Source organism: Gossypium hirsutum, chromosome D11, assembly GCF_007990345.1.
Source record: "Gossypium hirsutum isolate 1008001.06 chromosome D11, Gossypium_hirsutum_v2.1, whole genome shotgun sequence".
Lineage (NCBI taxonomy): Eukaryota > Viridiplantae > Streptophyta > Magnoliopsida > Malvales > Malvaceae > Gossypium > Gossypium hirsutum.
The window spans coordinates 60,358,919-60,373,473 of record NC_053447.1 but is presented as its reverse complement, the minus strand read 5'-3'; the positions used below and the strand labels follow the sequence as shown (position 1 = coordinate 60,373,473).

The 14,555-nt window shown below is 33.2% G+C and overlaps 1 protein-coding gene across 1 annotated transcript; it reads right to left on the bottom strand.

The window, feature by feature from the left end:
* Positions 1–10,016: 10,016 nt before the first annotated feature.
* On the bottom strand, positions 10,017–11,951 carry LOC107955788 (probable LRR receptor-like serine/threonine-protein kinase RKF3). Its single transcript, XM_016891591.2, has one exon. It carries the CDS (start codon positions 11,817–11,819, stop codon positions 10,017–10,019), a length of 1,803 nt encoding a protein of 600 aa, XP_016747080.2. The 5' UTR covers positions 11,820–11,951.
* Between the last annotated feature and the right edge of the window lie 2,604 nt (positions 11,952–14,555).

Sequence of the window (14,555 nt, the reverse complement as noted above, 5' to 3'; positions counted from 1 at the left end):
GGAGGATGACAAAATGGAGTGAGAAATATGGCTAGGAAAATAACCTATTTTCATCCACATGGGCAGAGACACAGGCGTGTGTCTCAACCATGTGTGACACACAGCCCAGCACATGGGCGTGTGATCTGGCCGTGTGTCCCCTGCATCTTTAAAATTTCAAAACAGAATGCCCAAGTATTTACACACGGCCTAGCACACGGGCATGTGGATTGGCCATGTGACCCAAGTCAGAGAACTACACGGCCTGAGACACGGGTGTGTCCTTTTGGTCGTATGAACCACACGGCCTGACCACACGGGCATGTGACCCCTGCACCTAGGAAAAATTTTGAGATTTTTCAAAAAATTCTTTAAGTACCTGGTTTAGTCCCGACTCGTTTCTAATCATGTTTTGGACCTCGAGGGTTCATATAAGGGACTTTATGTTTGATTTCTGACATGAATACTGTATAAAATGAAATATCTGTTTACTTGATTTGCATATTCTGGTAATGCTTCGTAACCCTATTCCGGCGACGAATATAGGTTAGGGGTGTTATATCCAGAATGCAATTTTGGTATCGTTTTTCTATAGCGATATAGATGTCTTTCATAAAATATCGATACTTTTTGTTTAAGTATCGATATTTTGTCCCTGTTTTGAATAAAAATAATTTTTAAATCATTTCCAAACATAAACAAACATCCATTAATAACCCCAAATGTTTATATTAATAATTTTTTAGTTAAATAAGTTAAATCACTATGTATGAATGACTGAATTATAGAATTTCTAACCAAAAATTCTTTGGCACCAAATGTAATAGTCCTATACAAGGTCCATATAGTCGGATCGACTATAGGGGTGTTACAATACTAACCCTGTCATTTTCATACAAGCACAATATTTTTTACTTCTACTTCGATGCTAGGTTTTGTTTTTGAACCTTCATCCCCAGTGTATTACACACCGATACCACCGACATTTTCGATGACGATGATAACGACGACGACATATAGGTTGTCTTTGTTTTGGGCACCAACCGAGAGTCTAGTCATTATGCCATCAGTGTATGAGACACAATATAGTTATACTCCTACACCGATGGTGTCACAAACACCTCTGAGATCATTGTTCTACTAAGGTGGATCATCTTCCTAGCCACCTATTCCTAGACTGTAGGATGCACAATGGCAACTGAGAAGTAATCGATCGTAATTAACCACGAACAAAGGTGAAGAAGATGAGAAGCCAAGACCACAAGCTATACTAGAGGTTGAACCAAGAAGGAATCTGGCTCGCAACCATTGGCCATCTCGATGTGTACACATTCTAACTGGGGATTGGATTGATTTACATTATTATTGTACTTCTCATGTTAACATTACAATAAATATCAAACATTTTTATTATATCGATGTTGCACATCATTATGTTTTTAGATAAATATAGTTTCTTTTTCATTAAAGTTGGTATTTGTTATCATTTCAAAATATTAAATCAAGGCTGTACGTGAACAATGGAAGAAAGTTGTATAATTTATTGATTTGTATTTTATGGAAAAAATGCGCGTTTACAGATTACAACAAAATTGATGTTAATAATGTGTTGTACTTGTATCATCCCTTTGATGTGGACATGACGACATTGTATGGTCCGAGTTCCTACACCACCCACATAACCTCAATTGATTTGACTTTTCTCAGATGTCAATGTTGTTGTGTATCTGAGTCGATGATGGGCGACTTTTTGGTTTGCAATGCAATGATCTATCAGGTAACAACTTAAATGGAGCACTCGATACAGGTGACCACCTACATTCATTTGGGACTAGTGGGAATACGTTTCCCCACACATTGTAAATGTTTTATAGTTTGTAGACTTCGTCAAAAAAGCTTATGGGATCCAAACGTTGATTGTTACATATTGCAATTACATGAGCACATAGAAAACAAAGTGCGCCAAATCTCCCACAGTCGTAAGTCCTTTGTCTCAGGTGTACACGATACGCTTCCCCGACAATACCTTGGTCTGACCTGTCGTACTCCATTACTCGAAACCATAGGTCTTCACGTGAGTGACACACTAGATGCATACAGTTCGCTCGTGTTGTAGCCTTTCTAATTGCTTTCAGTACATCATTGCTCCAAACGTGGCCACCATGCATCTACCCAATATAATTCACTGTGACGCCTCAAACCCGATCGGGATGGTCCAACCCAATTCGAAACATCATATTAGCCACCGAAATAACTCTTCATTTAAAACTTTATGAACCACACCAACCATGTAACACCCCTAACCCGTCTCCGTTACTAGATTAGGGTTACGTAGCATTACCAAACAATTGGAACAACATTTAACATCATAATATTAAATAAATTAATCTAATTAAAAACCTATCAAACATATGCATTTGGTCCCTAAATCGAGCCTTCAAAACCCTAAAAATAGTTTAAAAGCAATTTGAGACTAGTTTGAAACAAAATAAAAGATTTGAGAAAAAGTTGCAAAATTTAAAAATAGGGGTCACACGACTGTATGGTCAAGTCGTGTGACATAGCCCAGGCTGTGTAGCAATCAAACAAAGGGACACACGGCCGTGTTGCAGGCTGTGTAACTCTTTGACTTGTGACACAACCATGTGCTAAGCCGTGTAGCACACTAACTTGATACACTAGCAATTTACACAGCTGTGTTGCCAAGCCGTGTGACAGCCCATGTCCCAAGTCGTGTGATTCATAATTTGACCTTAAAAATAAGCCATTTCGAAACCAAAACACACCTAACCATCCATCCCATTTGTGCACACATTTAATAAACTTAAGCATCATTCAAAAACTTATAAACATACCATTTCAAACATCCTATTTCATCTAACCAATATGTCATTCAAAGGCACCACATTTATATCAAAACATCATTAACCAAATAAATCAATATAACCCTACTTAAAGCACAAAACCTAGTTCATTTATCTACCAAATGATATCACATATGGCCATTTACATGCCATCACAAACATACCAAAAAGGATCTTATATACAAGCATTCGAGAATGGCCAAAATGTTCTAACTTGTCATAGCTCCAAAGTTTATCAAACCAAACATAAACTTCAAAAGCATATACATACCAAATCAACCACTACACATTTAAGAACTATCATAATAAAAGGGTCCTATACATGCCATTTATAACCTTGGACAAAATACTCAAAACTACCAAAATAGTTACTGGATAGTGTGATAGATCTTCAACAAGTCTCCAACCAATCGAGCTTCCAATAATCTGTAAAATTAAGGAAAGTAACTACAAAAGCAACTAGCACTTAGTAAGCTCGTATAAACTCAAATATAACTTAGCATTTCTTTAGCACAATTTGTAGAAAAAGCATAATATCGTTACCAAGACTATAAGCTTAGTAAAATCTTATACAAGCACCATCAAACTCACAAGTTAGTAAGTTCATCCATGGTACAACCATCAAACTCACAAGTTAGTAAGTTCATCCATGATACATATGAGTTCAATTATATCATAAATAGATTTCATAAGATACATCATTTAACTCATCAACGTTTTCATAAGATCATGAACCATTTCATTTGTATACATACCATGACATTTCCTTTACTTACCTATTGAACCATCTAGAATTGCATCAGATACTCGAGAATGCTCACACATAGTGTGTGTTTTTCCATATAACCGTAACCTTTCCTTTTTAATAGTACTCACACGAGCTGTGAAATGGACCTGCTCACACGAGTTGTGGGTCAGAATGTTAGCTACATGATGCTGCTCACACAAGCTGTAGGGAATTCACAATAAATGCAGGACTTCAGCCATCAGCAGGACATTCAAGACCAGCACCTGAAACATGAAATCCCTAATGACATGTCATTCGTATCCTAAGAATTTTTAAAGTTCAATGGGATTCATTGTCAGTTAATTACTCAAAACATCGATACATAAGCATTTTCAAGTTCATTTATATTAGCACATTATAGTAAATAATCAATTTAGCTAACATTAATACGATTATAATTCATACGAACTTACCTCGATAACTATGGTTGTAGAAGTAGAATTTGAAACTAATCCGAAGCTTTCGTCTTTCCTCGATTTAAATTCGATTGTTGTTTATCTTGATCTAAATAGATAATTTCATTCAATTAAGTACTTCAAGTATTCAATTCAATTCAATTCAATCTATAATTCATATTTATATAAAATTATAAAATTACCCCTAATATTTTAACTTTTCATAATTTAGTCCTTAAACTCATAACTTGAATATTAATCATTTTAACCTAAATCCATATTAACTAATGCTACAAGGAGCCTTGGTAATATATTACATGCCATTAAAACTAATCATTCTAAGTGTGAACTTGGAATAAATATCAAAATTACATGTTAACTTTTAAATAGTACAACGTGATACATGATTTTTAATTTGATTCAATTTTCACAAATTATTAATACCGTTATTGACATAGTACCATTTTACATTTATATATTATATATAAAAATTTATTTATTCAATATGAAAATAAATGATAAAATGTGTATAATATAAAAAATATCTCATGTGAACTTAAAATTATTACAAATATCCTTTCTTTTAACTAATAAATTTATCCTAGTTAAACATGTAGTTTAATTATTTTATTTAAACTTAATTAATAATATTAAAATTAATAAAATTTATATTATATAAATTTTATTAATTTATGTAAATTTAAAATTAATTTAACTGTAAAATATTAGATTGATTTTTCGTAATATAATATTGTAATTATACTTTTAAAATTTGAAATTATTTCAATTTCCATATTAAATCATGACTTAATTAAATTTTTATAGAAAAATATTATACTATTAATCTTTAAAATAATTCACGTGTAAATGCATATAAAAAATTAAAATGAAAAATGTTACATATTTATGTTTATTAATTGCATGCTTTAAATTCTCATTATATCTAAATTTATAACCACGGTTATTTTAATTATATTTCTTAATGGTCTACCGCTCCGCCATGAATTGCTTAAACGTCATATACCTGTCAACCCCTTCTGTGTCTTCTGTTCGGAACAACCTTAGGATATTGATCACCTCTTTCGAACATGCTCCATATCTAGGGCAATCTGGTTCGGAACACCCAAGGCCATTCGAAGTGACACTCTGGCTCTATTTGAAGCAAGTATTGTGAAATGGATGTGGATCATAAAGCTGTTACTCATGGCTGGATAGTAACCCTCTGGCGAAGCACCCCAATGCAGTATTGTTTAACAACGAGGAGCCAAATCCATTACTGGTGTACATGTGTCCTGGAATATAATGAGTCCATACAGGTATCCGCAAAACCTATAGTACTGCACCGGTAGAAGCGAAATTGCATATTCCAGGTAACGCGTCCCAAGAGCCTCCCGCTAACTGTCCCTTTGCTGCTCTGGCAGCACCATTCTTAATGCTTATAGCTTTAGTACAAGATAGAGTATTAGCAAGATATGGCGTCGCAGCTGCATTAATAGGATATTGCCCTAACCCTCTGTATCTTGCTGCTTCCTACATGCAAATTTCCAAAACCCATTGTCGGCTCCTGCTGATCCGAGAGGCTTTAAGGAAACTGAACTCATTACGTATAACTCATGCACAGTTATATCACTCTGATCAGACATAGGCACGTTTGATTAATGGCCAGGTAACAGTTCACTGGAAGCTGGAACCATTGCAATCAGGCATCCGGAATTCGCTCCGCACCATCCATCTATGATTGGAGCGAACATGGCACATGCGGTCACACAGGGTATACCTGCTGGCTCGAAGGGCCACTACTTCTCAGCACTGGAACCCATTAACAATGTTTTTTGCGCTTTAGTTAATCCACCCAAAAAAAATTATATTTTATATAAAAAGTGTTACATAAATTTATATTTCGGTAATTACAGGAGGGATAACCTGAGCCAATTAATTAGTAACTAACCACCAATCGCATCAGTCACCTGGAATAGTTAATTGGAAACACTCAAGACCCTGTTAAGTAATAGACTTCCTTTAGCAAGCCATGCTGCCACGAAATGTTTTTCCCTTCGAACATATGCTACCTGCTATGGGTGGGGTTTACTTCCACTTAGGGTGAGCATTCGATCGAATCGAATCGAATCGAATCGAAAATTTTCGAGTTAATCGAGTTTTTGAATCTCATTTTATCATCCTAACTTTATTTGAAGTTTTCTCAAATCGAGTCGAGTGAGATGGAATTCGAATCGAATCGAATCGAATATATTTGCTCGAGTTAAATTTTAAAAAATAATTTTGGGTCCTTGTAACCATTGTCACCCATCGTAATAAAATTTGTCCACATTAATCAAATTTTTTATTAACTTTCATCACTTCATAATTTATTTATTAATTTTTTATATATTGGTTAGCTTCTTTGCTTGCTTAGCTGTTTCAATTATCTTCAGATTCTTGTCACTATTTATTTTAGAATTAAAAATATATATTAAATGTAAAAATATAATTTTTTAATAAAATTTATTTTAAAAATAAAATGTGAAATTGATACCAATATAAAATTTTAACACGAATATTTTATGGCATAATTAATAATTCAATTTTAATATAAATATTTAATATGACTAAACAATTCAATAATATAAATAATATAAAATGTGAAATTTAATTTAATAATATAAATAGTAGATATAAATAAAATTATTACTATTTATGTTTAGTGATTTTTTTGGATAATTTTGATTTTTTATTTGAGAGTAAAGGGTGAGAAGTAAAAGTTTAGGGGAAAAATAAAAAGTTTTGGGGAATAAAAGTTTGAGGGAAAGTAAATAGGGGGAGTAAAATTTTGGAGAGAAAATATTTAAAAAAATTGGAGGGGGAGGGTTTGGGATAGATGGGAGGTGGGATGGGAAGGGAATAAAAGTTTTAAGGGAAAAGTGGGAGTGAGTAAAAATTTTGGGGGAAAATAAAAGGTTTTGAGGGTTTTTGGGAGTAAAATTTTGAGAAAAAATAAATGGAAGAGTAAAATTTTGGTGGGAAATGGATTTTGGGTAGATTGGGGGGTTGGGATGGGAGGGGAGTAAAAGTTTTGGGGGGAAAGTGGGAAGGATTAAAAGTTTTGAGGAAAAAGTAAAAAGGTTTGGGAGTTTGGGGTAAAAATGTAAAATATTATAGTTTGATATTCGAATTATTCGAGTTATTCGAATTCGAAAACTCAACTCGATTTGAACTCGAAATTCGAAAAAAAAATTCGAGTTGATTCGAATAACTCGATTAACTCGAATAACTCAATTAACTCGAATAACTCGATTCGTTTAACTCGAAATTCGAATTTTTTTCGATTTTTTCGAGTCGAATCAAGTTTTGCTCACCCCTACTTCCACTGGCCTAAAGGTACATTCAAATTTTGGAAATTGGATAAAAATATTATGTTTGAAAAATAAGTTTTTAACAAAAAAAAATAGTTCTGTTTAAAATATGGACTGGGCTCAAGCGTTTGAGCTTGGCCCAGTATATTTTTAAGTTTATAATATTTTATATTATGTTATATTTACATATTATCACTACACCAAAACAGGCTTTTAGCGGCGTTTTTTTAGGCCTTTAGCTGCGCTTTTTAGCGCCGCAAATACTAAGCGCCGCAAAAGACGCTGCTAATGACTACGTCACTAACTTTAGCGGCATTTTTAGAAATAAATGCCGCTAAAGACCAAGACCTTTAGCGGCGCTTTCCCAACAAATGCCGCTAAAGACCATGACCTTTAGCGACGCTTTTCACACAAACGCTGCTAAATACCATGATTTTTAGCGGCGCTTTTCGCACAAACACCGCTAAATACCATGATCTTTAGTGGCGCTTTTATCACAAACGCCGCTAAAGAGCATGATCTTTAGCGGCGCATTTTCCATAAAAGCCTAAAGAGCATGATCTTTAGCGGCGTTTGTGGGAAAATCGCCGCTAAAGCCCATGACCTTTAGTGGCGTTTTTTTTTTAAAACGCCACTAATTTTAGCAGATTTGTAAAAGAAATTTTTTTATATTTTCAGCCATCCTGTAAAAACAAATCAAAAGAAACCAAATCTAAACCAACCGAAAGTAATAAATCTATATAATATTTAAACTAAACGAATAATATAATAAATATCAATAAATAAAATAAAATTCGTATTATTCTTACAAAAATGTTAAAAGTTAAAATGATAATTAAAAGTCAAATTGAAGTATATTTACATGATAGTCTAAGACGGCGGCTGTTGCGACTGCTGAAACATATTCATCATACTCTAAAGCTGCTGCTGGAGTTCATCGAACTTTTTACGCTGCTCTGCTTCCCTCGCTGCAGTCTCTGCTTCCCTCGCTGCCGCATCTGCTTTAAGCTATTGCTGGAGTTCTTCATACTTTCATTGAACCTTAGCTTCTCTCGCTGCTGCATCTGCTTTAAGTTGTAGCTGGAGTTCTTCATATCTTTTTTGAACCTCAGCTTCTCTCGATGTTGCCTCCGCTTTAAGTTGTGTAATTTGCTCAATTGTTGTCGCTTGCATCTGAGCTATCTGGTCTCTTAACCTCTGAACTTCAGCTTGAGCCCGACTCCCCGAAGGCATGTATTGTTGCGAGCTGGATTCAAAATATTGGGATGGGTTAACAAAAGATCCTTGAAATCGAACCCGACCATACCTTTCAGGACCCAAAACTTCAGTGATAATTTGGTTATCAATGTCGTCAATATGAACAGAACTATCACTGCAAGGAATCGTTTCATACTCCGCCTTCTTATCCTTTAGTTTTTCCTAAAAAATAAATCACATAGTTAGGAACGCAATATATATTAAAAAAAACAAATGCAACATAACTTAACAATATTTGCATTACATATATGTAATTTAAAACACATTAAAAAAATAAACTTATATAAAATATATAATACTACTCTAATATAAGCATTAAAATAATGCTAAAATGACTATATAAAAATTTTAATAAATAAAAAATATATAAAATTATTAAATATTAAAATAATATATTATAAATATTTTAAAAAAATATCAACGGACTTAAAATAAGTTTAGATTAATTTTTTACAAATATAAATAAATTTAAATAAAATTTTAAATTTATATTTTAAACTTTAAATAAATATACAATATATTAATATCTTGGGTGCGAATCTCTCCTTAGCAAAGCCCTTATGCCTTCAACAATAGATGAGAAATGACATAAATTTGATAATGTATCATACCTAACCCATAAGAAATGACATAATTTATTAATTTGATAAAAGAAATGGAAATTCTTTTGATAATGCGACATAAAGCTAAAAACAGAAAAAGAAAAAAAAAACATCACAAAACCACGTCCAGCCCACTGTTTCTATCTTTGGATTCATGCGGTTTTGTACCAAATGAATTATGTTTAATTTAATCCCTTTTAAAGTTTGCATTTTTCTGCATTGAAGTACTTAATTAGTAGCTTTTTTTATATAATTTACTTCCTATCTCAAATTTAATTTAATTTATTTCTGAATTTAATTGGTATTTTTAATTCTTAATTATGATATAATTAGTTTATATAGGCATAATAAATTTATTTAGCCTTTAATTTTATAAAAAAATTATTTTAGTTCTCTATTTAATTTTTCATCTATTTTAACTCTTAAATTTGAGTTGTTTGTTAAAACACTCCAAAATAAATGGAAAGTTAATATTTGTTAACTTTGACATGGCATATACACGTCAACATTAATTAATTAATTTTTAAAATTTAAAGATTCAAAAAATAAAAAATTTATTTTTTAAAATTAAAAATTATGAAAAAAATATCAAAATGATAAAAAAAAATATTTTTTAATATTTTAAAAAATCAATTAATTACTTTTTTTCTACAAGAAAATGCAATTATTTTCAAAAGGTGAAAATGCTTAAATTGTTTTTAATAAAACTATAATAAACCCCTTTTTTTACTACAAGAAAATGAAAATACAATTGATTATAGGAGCTATACAAGAAGAAGGGCCTAGGAACTGGAACGAACTGGAAGGCCAGATTCCAAAATTTTCACAGTTTGGTCCATTGTTGGCCTAACTTCTAATATGGGATGAGAACAAAGAACTGCAACTAAAACATACTGCTCCATCACTTCTGCTAATCCAATCTCTGCCATGTCTTGTTCAAGGACATCCAATGCCCTACCTTGTTCCACAAGCTCCCATGCCCAGTCTGTCACCCGAAAAATCTTTCCCTCATCGTTGTCATATGCCTTTTTGCCACTCAAAAGCTCGAGAAGCACAACCCCAAAGCTATAAACATCGCTTTTCTCAGTTAACTTGCCATACAAGGCATATTCTGGAGCAACATAGCCTAGAGTTCCAGCTACCCTTGTGCTTAAATGTGTCGTTCCTTCGGACTTGATCTTTGCCAAGCCGAAATCCGCAACTTTCGGCTCGAATGTCTCATCCAAAAGTATGTTACTAGCTTTGATATCTCTGTGAATGATAGCAGGATGAAGTCCATGGTGCAAATAAGCTAAACCTCTGGCAGTTCCAAGGGCAATTTTAAGACGAATAGGCCAGCTAAGTCTCTTCTTCTCGGATCCGAAAAGATGATCATAGAGGCTTCCGTTATGCATCAAATCGCAGACGATGATCCTTTGATGTCCTTCCAATGGAATTGTTGCAGTGCAGAAGCCTCTCAATTCAACAAGATTGACATGTTTTACACTTGCAATGACTTCTACTTCATGTACAAAGTTTGCATCTCCAACAAGTGAGCAATTCTTGAACCTTTTTATGGCAACTTCAGATCCATCAGGTAACACCCCTTTATAAACATTCCCGTATCCTCCCATTCCAATAATGTGCTCTCTCGAGAAATTCATTGTCGCACTTTTGATATCCTTAATTTTGAACTTCTTTAAACCGGTGCTTCTACTATACAATCCGAATCCGAAAACCAAACTAGTCTCATCTTTAACTGAATCGTTCTTCTCCATAACACGGCGACTCCTCTCCTTTATATTTTTCCTATGTCGTCTCATCAGAAGGACTAAAATTGCAGAAAAGGCCCCAAGTAGACCAACAAGAGAACCAGCTGTGGCACCAGCAATTGCACTTCGGTGGTGGCTACTGCTCGATTTCTTCGGTTTAAGTTCTATGGAAAACAAACACTTAGCAGTTGCTTTATCAGTTGGACCAAAATTGTTGATAAATGCAGCTGCATACATACTAGGATACCCTGAACAAGCAGAGATGTTCCCCGCAGTGCTACCGATGCCATCGAAGTAATTTTTCCTAAGTTGGAGCAGCTTTCTAGTACATAATTCACACGTAAAACTATCATCCAAAGACTGAGTACAGTAATATCTTAATTGGTACAAGTCGGTACTGGGGATTAGGCTCTCAAATTGTGCTCTAGATTTTATATTCATGCAGGGTTTAGAAATCCATTCTGCAATATTATATCCGCAAGAAGTTTCGATATCAAAACCATTTATGAACTCACCTATTAGCAGTTGATAGGAATCCCAGCATGCCTTAGAGGTGGTGGGAGGGGGAACAAAGTACTCGTTCGTTCGGAGATACTCGGATCGGACCAAATCGAGTCCTTCAAGGATGGTTTGACACTGTGTAGAAATGTTAGCAAATGTAGAGCTTTCAGGGTCTTTGTTTACCAACTTCTTAAGGATGTCAAAGTTCAAAGGACAAGAGGCTTTACCAAGGGTTTCATTTGAGAGGTTTTGGCAATATGAAGCTGAAATACCGATCTCCAAAAAGGTTAAGATTGTTACTAATGCAAAGAAAGGGAATAGAGATAAAGGCATTGCAATGTCACTAAAAGGAACCTTCAATTTTAACTTTCCGCTGGAGTTGATCAAAACAATAACTTCAGCATCAACCTTTTATAAGATCCATTGGCCGGTTTTGGCTGTTTGTAATGGGCGGCAACTTAGAGCTTGGAACCAGTCTTCAACCAATTTTAAACGGCGGAGACAGGAGAATCTTTAACATACATCAATATAATCTATTTCATATATTTGGAGCCTCATATCTCTCTATTTATCTTCGATTATATGTTGGATATAATTGATACTTTGAAAAAAATGAAAAATCTGAATAACATGAGCTAATATTATACCGAATACGAATGCAATGAAAAATTCGAATAACATTAACGGGGGTATAGTTAGAAATTTTCTGTTTGTTGAGATGCCATGGACGAATGGATTCAATGGCTTAAGAAAATATGCTAAGAATTAAAGTCTAAGCCGTGCATGTGAGGTTTAGGTAGAGGTTTTATTAAAAAAAGAAAAACAACCTGACAAAATTAGACTATCCTTTAAAAGGTAACTTTTGGCACTAACCAAGACTAATTCATATATAGGAAATTTTACTTAGTTAAATTATAAAAGAAAATTGAAAGTTGATATCGTTCATTGTCGGTATATTTGATAAATTATAATGTTCTCCGATTAAAATGTTTAACTATTGTATGAATTTTGAGATGGACCCAAGAAGTGAAGTAAATTAAATTTGGAGTTTGATTGCTTAATATGATTTTATTTTATATGTTTGAAGAAAGAAAGGATTATATAAAATTTGATATTATATCATTTGTATTCTTTTCTAATAATTTAATGTCATTTTAATATTTTCATCTCAGTTTTATATAATCCTTTCTCTTTTGATGAAATTTAAAAGTTTAAAGAATTTGGACAGTAATAATAATGTTTGAGAGAGAAACATAAACAAAAGAGATGCATATAAGAGTTTATTATTTTTATTTTTATCTACTTTGGTTCTCTTCCAAAAATTCTTATTTATTTATTTTTGTCATTATGGTCATTTAGCTTTATTTTTATTTTTATAGAAGGAGAGATTGTTAAGATAATTTAAAGTTGTTGCAATGTGTTAAGGGAAGCTTTCATTTCCTTTGTTATTGTGACAAAAGAACTTGTCATATTTTGAAAATTGACAATTTATTAAATCAAATCTTTGGACTACGTTGATATCATGGAATGATTCAAGCCCATCAATGAATATCAATTTACTTGGAGAAACATATCTAGAAGATCAAATCAAATCGTTTATATTGAATCCCTTGGATCGAGACAATTGGATCGGATCAAAACTTGAAGACTTAATTTGCCAACAGTCTATTTTACTTTAGTCATTGAATATTATATTGCATTTAACTATTTTAGCTATTGTTTAGAAGGGACGATGATTGATCTTTATCATGTTAGCAAGTCTCAAAAATCTTATATAATCGAAGAGACTTGTAAAGGTTTGTTACTATTTTTTGGAAGCACTTATCTGTTCAATGTTAGGAACATTATTTGTAAGAGTGCATTTTTTATTGTAAAACCTGTGTAGTTGGTTTTACAAGTTAAGTTCTCATGGAAGAATTTAGTGGTGAGAGATCTAGTCTTTGAAATGCAAGAGTGAGGATTCTTCATTGGAATGTGTTAGAAGTGGGATCACTAGTTGTATTCGTTTTAAAGATAGTGAATTCATCTCACTGAGCTAGGTTTTGCAGACGTAGAAAAATCAAATTGCATAAACAACTTTGTTTTCCACTATTATCATTGTGATTGTCATGGTTATTACAAAAGTGTCCACTTCTATTGTTACTTTTGCTCATACTCTATTTCTTATTAACTTAGTAATTGTTTCAAGTCAACAATTGACACCAAAGCATCTCATTAACATAACTATTGGGGATTCTTGGTATTGTTAATTATAGGTCATGCAAGGACCATCAACTACCATCCCCACTGTTGGAGATTGGTCACTATGCTTACTAAAAGGCACACATGAAAATTTACTTCAAATTCATTGATGAGAAGGCTTGACACTCGATTCTTATAGGATGAAAGCATTATATGATTGAGACTGAGGTAGGTATAGTGGCTAAACCCGAGCTACAATGGACAATTGATGAGAAACTACTTACCAATGCTAACTCTAATGCATTGTATGTATTAGCAATCATCCATATTAAAAAAAGTCAAAGATATGGGTATCAAAATGTTGGCATTGGAAATAAGAGATTTAAGGCATTGAAAGTGGGATTGAAATTTGGCATGAGATATTTGCAACTTTTTGGTCCCTAATTGTATAGTGACCTTACAAGTTGATTCCTGAATCTCAACTATAAATAGGCCTAACCATTTCTCATTTTCATTCATCCCCCATATTTTCCATTCTCTCCTTAAGGCATTGTTCTCTCTCTTTATTTGTAAATTTGCACTTGTATTTTAGAGTGAAATATATTTCGTAGTGCCCGAGGACGTAGGCAAAATTTGCTGAACCTCGTTAAATTCTTGTGTTCTTTATTGTTTATTTTGCATATGTGAGTGTGATTGTAGTGATTTATTGTGTAGTTAAATTACGATAGAGGGATATTCTGGCCAGGAAAGACCTGGTACTTATGTGATTCTCATGATCCACCTCTCTTTCCTAGGAATTGAACTTAGTGTGATTTTTCAGTATAGTAAATTTTACTCTTTTACACGCTTTCGCACAACAATTGGTATCAGTGCTAGGTTCGTACTTAG

Excerpts from the sequence above, each read along its gene's own strand:
- LOC107955788 (XM_016891591.2), bottom strand. The coding sequence starts at position 11,819 with ATGCCTTTATCTCTATTCCCTTTCTTTGCATTAGTAACAATCTTAACC.